This window comes from Rhincodon typus, chromosome 19, assembly GCF_021869965.1.
Source record: "Rhincodon typus isolate 14 chromosome 19, sRhiTyp1.1, whole genome shotgun sequence".
Classification (NCBI taxonomy): domain Eukaryota; kingdom Metazoa; phylum Chordata; class Chondrichthyes; order Orectolobiformes; family Rhincodontidae; genus Rhincodon; species Rhincodon typus.
Genome location: NC_063350.1, coordinates 51,709,780 through 51,725,767, shown reverse-complemented (window position 1 = coordinate 51,725,767; position 15,988 = coordinate 51,709,780). Strand labels below are relative to the sequence as shown.

The 15,988-nt window shown below is 45.7% G+C and overlaps 1 protein-coding gene across 1 annotated transcript in view; it reads left to right on the top strand.

The window, feature by feature from the left end:
- Window positions 1–15,988, top strand: part of LOC109916283 (engulfment and cell motility protein 2) — a 125,492-nt gene that overhangs the window by 70,894 nt on the left and 38,610 nt on the right. The window contains exons 15-16 of the mRNA XM_048608518.1: window positions 10,934–11,097; window positions 12,948–13,060. Coding sequence (XP_048464475.1) covers window positions 10,934–11,097; window positions 12,948–13,060 — 277 coding nt within the window. The remainder of the gene's footprint in view (window positions 1–10,933; window positions 11,098–12,947; window positions 13,061–15,988) is intronic.

Sequence of the window (15,988 nt, the reverse complement as noted above, 5' to 3'; positions counted from 1 at the left end):
CATTACAACAGTGATTTCATTTCAAAAGTGCTTCAGTCAATTGAAAAGTGCCTGGCCAATTACCGCCCCATCAGTCCAGCCATTACCACCCCATCGTCTACTCTCGATCATCAGCAAAGTGATGGAAGGTGTCATCAACAGTGCTATCAAGCACCACCTGCTCAGAAATAACCTGCTTAGTTCCACCAGGGCCACTCAGCTCCTGACCTCATTACAGCCTTGGTTCAAACATGGACAAAAGAGCGGAATTCCAGAGGTGAGGTGAGAGTGACAGCCCTTGATATCAAGGCTGCATTCAACCGAGTGTGGCATCAAGGAGTCCTGGCAAAACTGGAATCAATGGGTAACGGGGACAAACACTCCGTTGGTTGGAGTCATACCTGACACATAGGAAGATGGTCATGGTTGTGGGAGGCCAATCATCTCAGCTCCAGGACATCTCTGCAGGAGTTCCTCAGGGTAGTGTCCTAGGCCCAACCATCTTCAACTGCTTCATCAATGACCTTCCCTCCATCATAAGGTCAGAAGTGAAGATGTTCACCGATGATTGCACAATTTTCAGCACCCTTCGTGACTCCTCAGATACTAAAGCAGTCCATGTTCACATGCAACAAGATCTGGACAGTATCCAGGCTTGGGCTGACAAGTGGCAAGTGACATTCGAATCACACAAATGCCAGGCTATGACCTTTGCCATTAAGAGACAATCTAACCACCGTCCCTTGATATTCAATACCATCACTGAATCCCCCACTATCAACATCCTGGTGGTTACCATTGACCAGAAACTCAACTGGACTCACCACATTAACACAGTGGCTACAAGAGCAGGCCAGAAGCTGGGAATACTGCAACGAGTAACTCATCTCCTGACTCCTCAAAGCCTGTCTGCCACCTACAAGGCACAAGTCAGGAGTGTGATGGAATACTCCCCACTTGCCTGGACGAGTGCAGCCCCAACAACACTCAAGAAGCTTGACACCATCCAGGACAAAGCAGCCCGCTTGATTGGCACTACATCCACAAACATTCACTCCCTCCACCACTGATGCTCAGTAGCAGCAGTGTATACTATCTACAAGATGCACTGCAGAAATTCACCAAAGATCCTCAGACAGCACCTTCCAAACCCACAACCACTTCCATCTAGAAGGCCAATAGCAGCAGATATATGGGAACACCACCACTTCCAAGTTCCCCTCCAAGTCACTCACCGTCCTGACTTGGAAATATATTGCCATTCCTTCACTGTCGCTGAGTCAAAATCCTGGAATTCCCTCCCTAATGGCATTGTGGGTCAACCCACAGCAGGAGGAATCAGCGATTCAAGAAGGCAGCTCACCACCACCTTCTGAAGAGGCAACTCGGGATGGGCAAGAAATGCTGGCTGGCCAGCGATGCCCACATCCCACAAAATGAATTAAAAAAAAGTCACGGTAGAGTGCTTTGAAAAGTCTCAGGATCGTGAAAAGCTCTATATAAGTGCAAGTCTTTCTCAAAAATGTGTAAATTTTACCAGCACTTAGACATTAATCTAACCTGCATGCAGTTAATGATTCCATTCGATTGCGTTGGGGAGTTATTCGTGCTATTCAATATAGCGTTGAGTATTGTAAATTTATGACAGGGAGTAAGGTGGTGTGTCGAGCCGAAAGGTGGTAATGGTGGGTACAAATCACACCAACTTTATCCAGGTAGCAGCCTACAGCTGCCTCAGACTCCAATTTCAAGCCTTCGTTGACTGCATTGCTGCAGTATTTTGAGGACTGGGTGAATGAATTGTGTTGTTTTTGGCCTCTGGATATGAGAACTTACTAGCTCTCACTTGTTGCCCTGAATGGAGGCTGGCAGGCCACCTTCAAGCAGCTGGTTGATCAGCTGAGTTGTTTTGCAGGGCACTTGGTATCTAAAACAAAATGGCATAATGTGGATACATATGGCCAAGGGCAAACTGGTTTCCTTCCTGATCAGGTTTTTAGAAAATGGCAAGGGACCACTCACTTTCTGTTCCACCTCCCTCACCCTGTCAAACCATAAAATCCAGCCCAGTGATGGATGGTAGCTGCCCGCAGTAGTGAAATTGCTACTAACCATGATTTGTTTCAAAGCCCTTACCATTTGGTTGATGCATAGGGATGTGGAACCAGGAAATAACCATTTAGCCCATTGAGCTTATCCCACCGCACAATGAGATCATAGCTAATCCTTGGTCTAACTTCACAAGTCCTTACCTCATCTCTTAAAACGTTTGGATACCAAAAATCTATCAAACTTCAATTTAATTAATACTTATACTAGAATCAGTTGAGATAGTAGGAACTGCTGATGCTGGAGTCTGAGATAACAAGGTGTAGAGCTGGATGAACACAGCAGGCCAGGCAGCAACAGAGGAGCAGGAAAGCTGACGTTTCGGGTCTGGACCCTTCTTCAGAAATGGGGGAGGGGAAGGGGGCTCTCTATTTAGAGAGAAGGGGAGGTGATGATAGAAGGTGGATAGTGGAGCGAAGACGGACAGGTCAAGGAGGTGGGGATGAAGCCAGTAAAGGTGCGTGTAGGTCGGGAGTTGGGATGCGGGTTGGTCATTGAGGAGGGAGGAGTGGGTAGGTGGGAGGGAAAGTGGACAGGTCAAGGAGGGGGGATGAGGCTAGTAGAGGTGAGGTGAGTGTAGGTAGGAAGTGGGGGTTGGGTGTTGGTCAGTGAGGTGGGAGGAGCGGATAGGTGGGAGAAAAGATGGACAGGTCAAGGAGGCAGGGACGAGAGGGGGGGGACCAGTCTTGGGATGGGGTCGGAGGTGGGGAGATTTTGAAGCTTGTAAAGTCCGCATTGAGACCATTGGGTTGTAGGGTTCCAGACGGAATATAAGGTGCTGTTCCTCCAGTTTTCAGGTGGCATCGTTGTGGCACTGGAGGAGGCCCAGGATGGACATGTCGTCCAAGGAGTGGGAGGGGGAGTTGAAGTGGTTCGCGACTGGGAGGTGTTGTCGTTTGTCACAAACCGAGCGTAGGTGCTCCACAAAGTGGTCTCCAAGCCTCTGCTTGGTTTACCCGATGTAGAAGAGGCCACATCGGGAACAGCGGATACAATATACCACATTAGTGGATCTACAGGTGAACATCTGTTTAATGTGAAAGGTTTTCTTGGGGCCTGGGATGGAGGTGAGGGGGGAGGTGTAGGGGCAGGTGTAGCGCTTCCTGTGGTTGCAGGGAAAGGTGCCGGGGGTGGTGGGGCCAGTGGGGAGTGTGGAGCGGACGAGGGAGTCGCAGAGAGAGTGGTCCCTCCGGAAGGCAGATAAGGGTGGGGAGGGAAATATATCCTTGGTAGTGGGGTCAGATTGCAGGTGGCGGAAGTGGCGGAGAATGATGCGTTGAATCCAGAGGTTGATGGGGTGATACGTGAGGACACACCCCCTCCCTGTAGTAACAACGAAGACAGAATTCCCCTTGTCCTGAGTCCTTGACTCCTTGACCAGTCAAAATAGTTTCCCTGTATCTATCTTCCTGTTTTCCCTAACGTTCAACAGTTTTCTTTTAATCAAACTGCCCCTTAACCTTCTAAATTTAATTTGTTTTATTTTCCCTCCTAGCTTAACCGTTAGAGAACAAGTACTGTACTAAAAACAGAAATTGTTGGAGAAATCAACAGGTCCAGCAGCATCTGCGGATAGAAGGCAGAATTAACATTTTGAGTCCAATTATCCTTCTTCAGAACTGTTAGTAGCTAGGAAAATTGGTATGTATGCTAAAGAGGAGGAAAAGGCGTGAGCAAATAGGTGTAGATAGGGCCAGTGAGAGAGAACAACGGTTAGGTGGACAAGGAGATGGGTGATGGTACGTTAGGGAGAAAGAAAAGCTGATAGTGGGGATGTTAAGGCAGTGAAAATACAGAGCAAGAACCCTCTGGGAAACAAATACTGCACTTTCTTCAAAACCAATATCCTAATGTCTGGTGTCCAGATCTTCTCCAGGTTTGGTCCAACCGGTACTAAATAAACTGCCCTCCCTCCCTCCAACCTTGTATTCCAGTCCTCTGGAAAAGTCTACCATGGATCACACCTTGGAAAAAAGTAAGGGGAGGGAGTGAAAGGATTTAAAACAAAAACTTTCTGCCTCATCTATCTACCTAAAATTCCCCTGTAAGCGATGTTAGTTTGTTCATTTATTTCTGAAATGAATTTGTTCGCACGCCACCTTGGATGCTGTCAGTGAAAACTCCATCTGCTGCAGCCTTCCAGGAACTGCTATGTCCCAGAACCTAGTGCTGAATATCACTGAGCAGCAGGTTCAGTGAAGGAAGTGTTAATGGGGGCAGAGATGGAGTGAGATTTCACAGCTCATTAAGCTCTTTGCCACACCCCACTTTGGACTGAATCATTTCTGCTCTGCATATACTCCGCAGCAGTGTTTGAGTGGTTATCTACTCACTCTTCAGACAGTTTTCAGCTTGGAGATGGAGACCAGCCCTGGTGAGTCTCTTGGCTTTCCTGATGTGTTCTAGGAATTGGATTTCTTTCCATGTTGAAATGTTTTTCATTTTTTTAATCTTTTAAACCACATTCTGTCTACCTCTCTCTTTCTCTCTCTCGCAATTTTCCCACCACACCAGCATTTTCTGTTTTTTTTTTCTCAGTGCTTCTTCCTGTGCTGTTTAGAATGAGCAATTTATTACATTGGTTTATAACTGAATCAGGATTAGATTAAGTAAATGGTAAAGTTGGTCTGTATAATTAACTGTATAAATATTTATTTTGAGAACGATTTGTTTCCTCTCTAGTCAGATGCTGTGTTGTACAGACACCACTCACTCTCTCTCTCTGTCTCTCTCTCTCATGCACCCGCTTTCTCTATCATTTCTTACCTCCTGATCCTTCTTAGTTTAGTAAAAGTTACTTGCAGTTGTGCTATAATGTTTTCCCATAGTACAGTGCTGTTCATATAGTAATCCTGATTTGTTTTACTATCTCCAGTCTGGCAGGCCTTTGGCAATGAGATTTTTTAGATTAGCAACTGCTGTAAATGAGTTAGGGTTTGATAGCACATGTTGTTGCATTCCCTTTCATCAACGCTCTCCTGCTGCCGGATCTCTCTGTACTGCCTTCACCAGGTGCCAACAATATTGCAGCATCGATGCTATTTGGATGTAATTACTATCATAAGTGCTCGGTGTAACTTGGTGCCAGGCTTGTCAGGATTCTTTGCAGTTGTCATGGAAACAAAGATGCAGCTGTGTTGTAAGTAGGGCAGTACCGCTCTGTTGTCACCTTTCCCATTTGCTCCTTGTCTGAATTTGAAGTAACACAGTTCATGATCTAAACCCCCTCAATCAGCTCTGTGAGATCAGGACTCTTGCAAATGCACTGTGTCCCAAAATAGGACAATCAGAGCACTCATTTCCCTCTAGACTGATGGTGTTGACAAAAGAATGAGTGGGTAATACGAGAGGTGGAGATTTTAAAGAACAGACCAGGCATCATCTTGGATCATGCACCCAAATTGTTGACCCTGGTCTGCATACTTAACACACTCTTATGTGTTGGACTTTTAGAGGAGGGTCAGCAAGTGAATGAAAAGGGTCTAGGCCCGAAATGTCAGCCTTTCTGCTCCTATGATGCTGCTTGGCCTGCTGTGTTCATCCAGCCCTGCACCTTGTTGTCTCGGATTCTCCAGCATCTGCAGTTCCTACGGTCTCTGTGAATTTCCCCATCCATTTTCACAAAAGTGACGGTATTAAAAGATTTCAATCCCAATATGTCTTCGAGTCATAGAGTCATCCAGCATGGAAGCAGACACATCAGTCCAATTCGTTTAAGCTGACCAAGTTTCCCAAACTAAACTAGTCCCACTTGCCTGCATATCCCTCTAAACCTTTCCTATTCATGTACCTGTCCAAATGTCTTTTAAATGTTGTGACTGTACCTGCATCTACCACTTCCTCTGGCAGTTCATTCCACAATCAAACCACCCTCTGTGTGGAAAAAGTTGCCCTTGGGGTCCCTTTTTAAATCTTTCTCCTCTCATCTTAAATAATGCCTCCTAGAAGGATGTTGCCAGGGTTGGAAGATTTGACTGGGGCTATTTTCCCTGGAGCATCGGAGGCCGAGGGGTAATCTTATAGAAGTTTATAAAATCATGAGGGGCATGGATAGGGTAAAGAGCCAAGGTCTTTTTCCTGGGGTGGGGGAGTCCAAAACTAGAGGGTGTAGGTTTAAGGTAATAGGGGAAGGATTTAAAAGGGACCTAAAGGGCAACTTTTTCACGCAGAGGGTGGAGCATGTATGGAATGAGCTGCCGGAGAAAGTGGTGGAGGCTGGTACAGTTACAACATTTGAAAGGCACCTGGATGGATACATGAATAGGAAGGGTTTTTAGAGGGATATGGGTCAAATGCTGGCAAATGGGACTCAATTAGTTTAGGACATCTGGTGGGCATGGATGAGTTGAACTGAAGGGTCTGTTTCTGTGCTGTACATCTCTTAATTAGGGACTTACCCCACTAGGGGAAAGACCTTTGCTATTCACCTTACCTGACACATACCGTAAGCAGAAATGAGCATAAATTATGCAAAAAAAAAACCCCAGCAGATTCAGTATTCACTCCTGAACTCTTTATTCCTTCTTTGATCACTAATTCCTTAAAGGATAAACTGGCAGCCTAACACACATTGAAGGTTTTCAAAAGGATTCCGTGATGGTTTAAGTAGTTCTCATATCTTGGAGAGCAGTCAGCATGGTCTTGGATATAATCGGTCACATTTTAGAAGTCTGATAGATTTTGATGGATTATCTCGATTTTTGAGACCGATTATTTTTCAATTTCCAGTTTTAATGCTGTAGAAGAATTACCAAGCAGCACAAGCAACCCTCTCCCACCTAACCAGGGCAGGCATCTTGAGTTGCTTTGTCTGTTTCTTGAGATTCAGCAGCGGGAGTCCTGCTGTGACACAGGCTGCTTCCTTTACTGACTGTGCCACGAAAACGCTGTTAACAACAAGAGTGAAACAGCTGAGAGACACCCACACACGGAGCAAACCCTGCCAACAGCTCTTCAAAGGCAGAGTTTCCCTGCGGCAGGTTTCCAAAATATCACTGTGAAATCGGATTGCGGGCATATTGCCTTTTGTTCCCTTCGCTATGTAGTTGTAGCACACTGTCATATATTGAGCACTTTACAGTGTATGAACCTTGTATAATTGTGTGTAAGGTTACTGTGTGACTTGTAAACAACCCTGCTTACTTGTTCTGGTGAGTGCTCCTAAATTGAGAAGTTATGGTGTGATTGTCCACATGGATATGCTTCTAATGCTGTCAAAGGGTGGGCATTTAACAAGGTCAACTCACATTGTATGTCTGAGGTAGGGAGGACGAAATGGTGCTTGTTTAAGAGTGAATTCATCTGGTTCGGTAGCTGTTGCATGTTTTAACCGTACCAGTGATTACCCTGTATTCTGGATACCTTCAGAGAAAGGATGGAGATTGTGAGGTAGAGCTGTTGGGAACAACAAAGATTTTGGAATGGGCAAGCCATGGTGCAGGGGGATGTGGGGGAGCAGGATGTGAAGGTAATGTGAGGATACGACTAGGTAGGAGCAGGATTTGTGATAGAGAATTTGTCAGTTGACAATCGCAATGTTTGTGGAGAAGAAAAGGTGGCCCTAGTGCTTGTCAACAGGCAGGTGAGGCGTGTGGGGGTGATTGTGAATGGGCAGAATGAGGGCACTGGCAAGAGTGAATGGATAAAATGATGGCATGGGTGAATGAAAGCAGTAACAATTGTAGGTAGGATAATGGAAATGCAAGGGGGATTGGGAATTGGATGATTGACAGGAATGATAATGGGACTGGTAAAAAATAATTGATCACTGGAGAGCAGAGAGTAGCAATGTAATTTGTATGTGTGCTTGAAGGGAGTCATGGGAAAATTCTGAGGCAACTTGACTAATGTCAGTGCTTTTACCAAATTTGGATAAGATGAAGGGTGAACTTTCTATACTATGTACATGTCCATTGTCCAATGCAGAGGAAATTGAAAACAAATGTTCTGTTTACTTTCAAACATCAACATTCTTTTTTAGTTGTTGAAACCTACTTGTCTTTTTGTTGAAGGTGAATTCTCTAGTTGTGGGTATTGCTGTCAAGGGCACTCTTTGTTTCCCATCCCAAGTTAGAGTCGCAGGTACTGGTTGGCTTTCTGTTGAACCTTTGTACAGTCTGTTTTGGAGTAATGAAGGGACTCCCCCAGTGGTTTAGAGAGGGAGTTCCAGGTTTCTGATTCAGCAATATTTATATATTTCCATGATGGGATAGTGTCTAAATTAAAGAGTGCTTGTTTCTTTTCCTTCAGACTGTTTTGTTCACATTAATGGGGAAGAGCTCCGTAAGATGTGGACTGGTATTTTGAACTCGTTTGTAGGGAGGAGTGCTGAGTGAATACTTGTATCTTACGTGTACAAAGAAGTCCCGTCTATTAAAGTACTCTGTGCAATATTACAAAGTGGTGCAAAGACTACAAGGAACCAGAACAGAAAAGTTATGCATATCAAGAAAGAGTGAACATGCTGGATTTTGTTCTAGAAATAGATGATTGAGGGGTTGCCTAACTGAGATCTTTTACAATAGAGGAGTGGTTTGATAGGGTAAATGTAGAACATATATTTCCATTTGGGGACATCAAAACTAGAGAACGTAAGATCCTAATGAATCTAACGGGAAATTCAGGAGAATCTTATTTACGCAGAGTATACCATTTGGAGTGGTTCAGGCAAATAGCATGAGTGGCTTTTGGGAGATGGTAGACACGTAAGAGATAAAGACCTGGATTTTCAGAGTTTCTGCTTTTAAAAATGGCAGGTGGGACCTGGATGTGGAAGTCTTGCCCTGTTTCTGGCAAATCCCATTTTCATTGGGAGGAGAAAGGAAACAGGGACTCACTCACATGATGGAAAGTCAGACTCAGTGGGGCCATTTGAATTCCCTGCTAAGTTCAAACATACTCCATTTTTCTGTAACAAGGATCTTGTCGCACAGTCGGGGAGCAAAATGTTTTTTGAGTAAATGTAGTGGTATTGAAGGGTGAAGAAGAATTTTACAACTGTTGAGCTGTGAAATTATTTAAATCCCCAGCTCTTTGTAAAAAGCCTGCCTTTGTCAGAAGTTAAAACATAACTGCTTTATCAGTACCATTAGCTGTTTGTCAACATTACCCTAAGGACTGTTTATGAAGCTTGGCCGCTTTCCCCAACCTGTAATTAATCAGCAGGAGTACTGACAGCACAAGGAGGTTATCAAAGGATTAGAATGTCTTTGGTGATGGTTATGGTTTGGCTGAGTGGGCGGAAAAGTAGCAGATGGAATTCACTCTGAAGAAGAGCGAGTTTATGCATTTGGGGAGGCAAACAAAGTATGGGGATACACAGTAAATGGGAGGTTGGTGAGAGGGGTTAGATTTTGGAGGTATCCTGAAAATGACAGGGCAGGTAGGCAAGGTGGTAAAGAAGGTATGTTTTCCATAATGGGGTGCAGGATAAAATGCTGAAACTGTACAAGACACTGGCTAGAGCACAGCTGGAAGTTTGTGTTCAGTCCTCACCATCTCATTACAGAAAGGACAGAATTGCCCCGGACAGAGTAAAGCACTAGGATGTTGCCAGCATTTGAAAATTGTAGGTATGAGGGGAGATTAGATAGACTAGGGTTGCTTTCCTTAGAACAAAGGAGGCCAAGGGGTGACTTAGTCGAGGTGTACAAAGTAATAACAGTCTTGGATGGAATGGAGAACACAATAGCCAGGGGGCGCAGAATTAAAGTGATTGGTGGAAGGATTAGAGGGGACAGGAGGAAAATCTTTTTCACCCACATGGTGGTGAGTGTCTTGAATTTGCTTACCATTTGAGTGGTTGAGGTAGAAACCCTCAATATGTTAAAAAGCCAGTTTATTCAGCTGGTGCTGACCTGATGGGCTGAATGGCATCCTCCTAATGCTGTAATTTCTCAATGGTTCTATGAATAGGAATTTGTATTTATACAGGAATAAACACTTGGGATATAAACGCTGGACTTCCATGAATGGGAGTTTTTTTTTAAATTTAGTGAAGACTATATTAGATATTTAGAACTTTCTTTCATTTCATCTCAACATGGCTCTTGAGGTCTGTCCATGTTGGTACTGAGAGTTGATTTGGAGGGTGTCAGGGCCAATTGTGATGTGTCGATTGGCATTATTTGGCAATAGGTTGATAGAGAGGGTATAAGGCTCTCTGGAGAGGCCATAAGTTGGCATGGAGTGGGTGAGGCCCAGAGGGAATACAACATAAGGAAGCAACTGGAGCAAAGTTGCAAAAATCTGAGGTTAGCCTTTTAACCAATTTTTAACACTTGGCAGCCCTTGTGGCCACCTCTGATCTGTGCCCACAGGTGGGCCTGCCTCCATCCCATAACCCTGTCTAACCCCAAAACAAAAAAGAAATAAAGTACTGTAAGTGCTGGCAATCAGGAACAAAAACAGAAACTGCTGGAAAAACTCAGCATCAGAAAGCAGAGTTAACGTTTCGGGTCCAGTGACCCTTCTTCAGAACCAAGTCCAGCAAACTGGGACATTCCTTGACTCTCACGACCCACCTCGGGAGCAGAAACCTAAGCCAAAGGAATAGTAATATGCAGACTGAGTTAGATGAAGTAGTGATGAGGGGAGTGTGAAGAATAAATGTTATCATGGCCTGCTTGGGCTGAATGGCTTATTTCTGTAGCTGTCAATTCTACATAACGATTGTCTGCAACAGCAAGTGACTGGAGAAGGATTGTCTCCTATTTCTGTTTGCTGCTACAGGTTGTCTGGGTAACACATGTCACATATGATGGTGCTACAAAGATTATAAAGTTACCAGGCTATGTGTTTTCCTTCACTGCAGATAACCAGATCTCATCTCCCTCTCTCGTTGCAGGTCATGCAGGTGGTGCGTGAACAGATAACAAGGTCCCTGAGCACGAAGCCAAACTCTCTGGATCAGTTCAAGAGTAAAGCCCGTTGCCTGAGTTACTCCGAGATTCTGAGACTCCGACAGTCTGAGAGGATGAGCCAGGATGACTTCCAGTCACCGCCAATTGTGTACGTGACTTTGCTAACCTTGGCTTCCCCAACATTCGGGCAGGTTATGTAAGTGACAGTGGGCGGTTTTTATCCAGTGAAGGCCAGGCTTCCTGGGCACTAAGCAGCCCTGGTAATCGGTTTGGTTCATTTAAAAGCCACCTTGCTTCTGCCTTCCCCAGCCCCCACTCCCAAATTACACCACTCAAACAAGGCTGACTTTCATTTCCCAAAAGTATACTTTTAAATGTGCTGTCTGCTTAAAGACTTGAATTGTATTGCACTTTCAGTAATATGCACTATTTGGACTGTTAAGGATTGCAATTTTACGTGTTCATTTTACAGTGACGCTGTGAAGTGTCTGAATACAATTGCAGTTTGACAAGATACTACAAGTATAAATGCCAGGTCAAAGTTACTGCCTGAGGGTTTTTGCTCTGTTTTCAGTCTCTCTCAGAACAATGGCAGGCAGATGTCATATATGGCCATCCCCTATGATGCCTCTCCAGCAGCTGCCCCAGGGTTTAGTGCCTCCCTCAGCACATTGTCCTGAAGCTTGGAATGTGCCAGTCTGCAACATATGGTCAAAGACAATTTCTTGCACTGGAAGACCAGAGAGTATCTCGCACCAAGTTGATGTCTCTTCAGATACAGTTGATGTTTGAATAGCCCATAGAACACAAGAGCCTTGTGGCACAGAGCTGTCAGGATCGTTCTCGAACAAAACTACTGCATCTCCCTCTACACCTTCTTTACAAAGGCACTGTCCATAAAGAGGTGGGCAACATCCTCTTCCTCACCATAGTCACCTTGAGAGAAATGTGTAGAGGCAATTCCAACTGGGCATGTAGGAAGGATCTGACTGGGAAGCCCCCTCTCTCCACCAACCAAGCTATATCTTTGCCAGAACTTACAAAAAATAACAATAAAACATTTTGCCAAATGATTTGGACAGTCTGCTCAAGGAGCCATCCACCAGGGTCCACCATCACTTTGGGTGCTGATTGTTATCTTGTGGTCAGGGAACTCTTTCTGCATTAACTTTATTGCAAGTCAGAGGTAGTGTGCAATGTGTCCAGATCTATCCTTCACCATGAACAGATAGAGCTTCAACAAGTAAAGACACTTGGTGTTTGTTTAACAAGGCTTTACACATAGTGAATGCAGCTATGTAGGAAGGTGGCCATCAGGATGAGGCACGTCTTTCCTCCCCAACTAGGGATCTGTATGCACTGTCCATTATTCATCTGGAAAGATGAAAAAAAGAGGAAGAGAAAGAGAGTTTGGATAAGTGATTTATTGAGGGACTGCTGCAATACCAAGGCAGTGGTCCTATATATGAGGTTGTGGATTAGTCTGCCTTAGTTCATGTGCATGTTACACATCCCATGATGTCCTATCAGCAGAAATTTGCAAACAGAGATCAACCTTGGCAGTCACCTAAATACCCACAGAACCAGGCAAACACTTTAACTGAAGACATCTGAGGACATTCAGCAATAATATTTGAAGAAAAACTAGAGTTTCTCCAATGCTTCTTCGTTAGTACAGTCAGAAAACTGATAAAATTGCATTCGTGCATCTCATTGATGCTTATGAAGTACTTCCAAATGCAATATGGCTGCTGTCTGCTCACCTGACAGAGTCTGCACTGTAAAGTATGCTCAGAAAGCTTTGAAAAAGGTTTTGTGGAACTGCTAGTCTTTTGGATATCATGTCAAGCAAGGTAACCAACAATGCAAATGTCTGACAAAGGGTCAAATTCAATGTTCTTGTAAACTGCATGAATGCACAGTGATGCCATAGTCTAAAATGTACTATCACGTCTGTGAGTTGATCCACGTGTCCTGATCTGAACTTCTCTATTCCAGTGAGCTGCGAGAAAAGATCCAGCCTGAGGTAATGGAGCTCATCAAACAGCAGCGTCTGAACAGATTGTGTGAGGGCACCAGCTTCCGCAAAATCAGCAACCGCAGGCGCCAAGGTACGAGTGTGTTTATTTATCTGCTATTGGTTAGTGCCCTGCATTCTGGGGTTAAAGCCGGGTTTGTGCTTGGATGTTGCTTAAGAGAATCAGTTATTAGTTGGTTATGTAGTGTCGTACCCTGATCTTCTTCTGTGCATTTCTCCCTCTGCAATCTTCATTCAGAAAACATGGCCTTGCACTTTGAAGAATGCTCCCTCAGATCTGCCTCTTCCTGGCAGTCTGTTTGATCCCTCTTTTTTTTTCTCTCTCTCTCTGTCTTTTGCTTTTTTTTCCCACATATTTTCTTTCTCTCTCTGTAAACTCCTTCTGAAGCTGTGTTCACAAAACCTGCTACTCCTAATGTGTCTTCAGTCCCCTGTCTGACTCTGCCACTGTTTGGGGCCTCTTTCGATTTCCTTTTTTCTGAGGTTCCAGCCATCATCTGGAGGAATGAGTGCATTACCATTTCTCCAGACAGGGGCTAAGGCAGTGAGAAGCTCCCTGCAAATACATGATTGATGCCTTTACCCCTTCGCTGTCCTCCTGTCCAGCAGCAATGGAGCCCATGTGTTTGGCTATCCAACTGCCACTGACTGTGCCCACTCTGGATGTTATCCTCAGCATTTTCTAGTTGAAGGTCACTTAAAATGGCAAGTGATGATAATGAGTGCAGCTCAAGGTAGATATCCCCCACACAGGGCACAGCCTGGTTACCAGGTGTCCCCAGAGTCACCACATATCCTTTTACATTGCTCCACTTTGACAGCCCACTGTTTTTGTTCATGTAAACACAGAGCTCTCCCTCCCAACTTTTGTCTTGCCCCTGGGGTCCCGACATTATCATCGAACATGATCTGCCGGGATGCCTGAAACCCAACTGACTGAGTGAAGACATGATGGATATATTAACTAAGGGTTAATTGGTTTGAATGTTTGTATAAATATGGGAGCTACCAATCAGTGGGGTGAGAGTTTTAATGAAGTGCAGCTAGCTAAAGTAAGGCACTCATGTAGAAATGTGGCATTGAATTCTGTTTAAATATGGTTACAGTGTTATACTCCAAACACTGCACTCCCCTTATTGAGGCTATGGTGGTGGTCATTGCCAATAGCTCCCCACTATAGTTGCCTTCCAGGCCCTCCCATCTGTATAACTGACCCCTTTTATATTTCAATTTTCCCATTATTGTCCTTGTCCCCACCTCAACACATGCTTCTGGACATTTCTCGCCCAGTCTTATCTGGTCCCAACCCCTCGCCACAGAGCACCCCTTTCCCTCTCCCTACCACTTGATGTTTGAGTCCCCAGGCCTGACTGCTCTTTACTGCCTGACTGACTTTGTCCAACAACCCAGGGATTAAGCAGACCCCCCAGCTGCTCACCTTGCAGCTTACAGTGGATATCCTCAGTACTGGGCAGGGCCTGGCTGTTGAGTGCCCCCTTAGAGTCTCACCGCATCCTTTCACATTGTTCTACCCAGACAGCCTGTTTCCACTGGGTTTCCTCCTCATGTTCCGCCTTCAACTTTGCTCCTTGCTGCCGCCCCCCCCCACCCCAGACCTGAGACTGACAGTCCATGATACCCCATGCAACCCCACAGGACTGGCCTGAGTCTCCTCCCTAGACTGTGTTTGAATGTATTCCCTGATCGTGACCAAGTGAATGACTGATGAAGTCCCTGGCCTGTGTGCGGGCTGTAACCCTTGACTGACAGCAGATTTCCAACACCTCTTGCACCAACACCACCTCACCCGACACCAGCCCCCCCAACCAGCCCCCCCAACCTGCCCCCCACCCCCGCGCCAACTCACCCTTGATGGAGTACCACCCCCCACATACTTTCACACAGGACTGTTTGTTTGAAGCAATGCAGTGGGTGTAGATATGAGCTTGATCTAGCACTTTGCTGTACAGCAGACTGTCCAGCCCCTGGACTGATCAGTACTGACAAGCAGCTGGCACTGTGGCTGCGCTAAACCAGCAAGTCCATTTTGACAGTACTGAGTGTTCATGCTCTGGCTGAAGTACCAATGCGTTAAAAGGAATGGTACCACAAGCTGAGCAAGGCAGGAATGCAGGTATGTGCTAAGTGAGTGAGTGCTAGGAGAGCAAATGAGCAGCACTGAGACGCAGAGATAGTAGGAACTGCAGATGCTGGAGAATCCGACACAACAAGGTGCAGGGCTGGATGAACACAGCAGGCCAACCAGCATCATAGGAGCAGAGAGGCTGACGTTTCAGGCCTAGACCCTTCATCAGAAAAGGGGGAGGGGAAGGGGGTTCTGAAATAAATAGGGAGAGAGTGGGAGGCGGATAGAAGATGGATAGAGGAGAGGATAGGTGGAGAGGAAACAAACAGGTCGAAGAGGCGGGGATGGGGCCAGTAAAGGTGAGTGTAGGTGGGGAGTTAGGAAGGGGATAGGTCAGTCCAGGGAGGACGGACAGGTCAAGGGAGCGGGATGAGGTTGGTCGGTAGGAGATGGAGGTGCGGCTTGAGGTGTGAGGAGGGGATAGGTGGGAGGAAGAACAGGTTAGGGAGGCAGGGACGAGCTGGACTGGTTTTGGGATGCGGTAGCGGGAGGGGAGATTTTGAAACTTGCGAAATCCACATTGATACCATTGGGCTGCAGGGTTCCCAAGCGGAATACGAGTTGCTGTTCCTGCAACCTTCGCATCATTGTGGCACTGCAGGAGGCCCAGGATGGACATGTCGTCTGAGGAATGGGAGGGGGAGTTGAAATGGTTCGCGACTGGGAGGTGCAGTTGTTTATTGCGAACCGAGCGTAGGTGTTCTGCAAAGCGGTCCCCGAGTCTCCGCTTGGTTTCCCCGATGTAGAGGAAGCCACACCGGGTACAGCGGATGCAGTATACCACATTGGCAGATGTGCAGGTGAACATGTGCTTGATGTGGAAAGTCTTCTTGGGGCCTGGGATGGGGGTGAGGG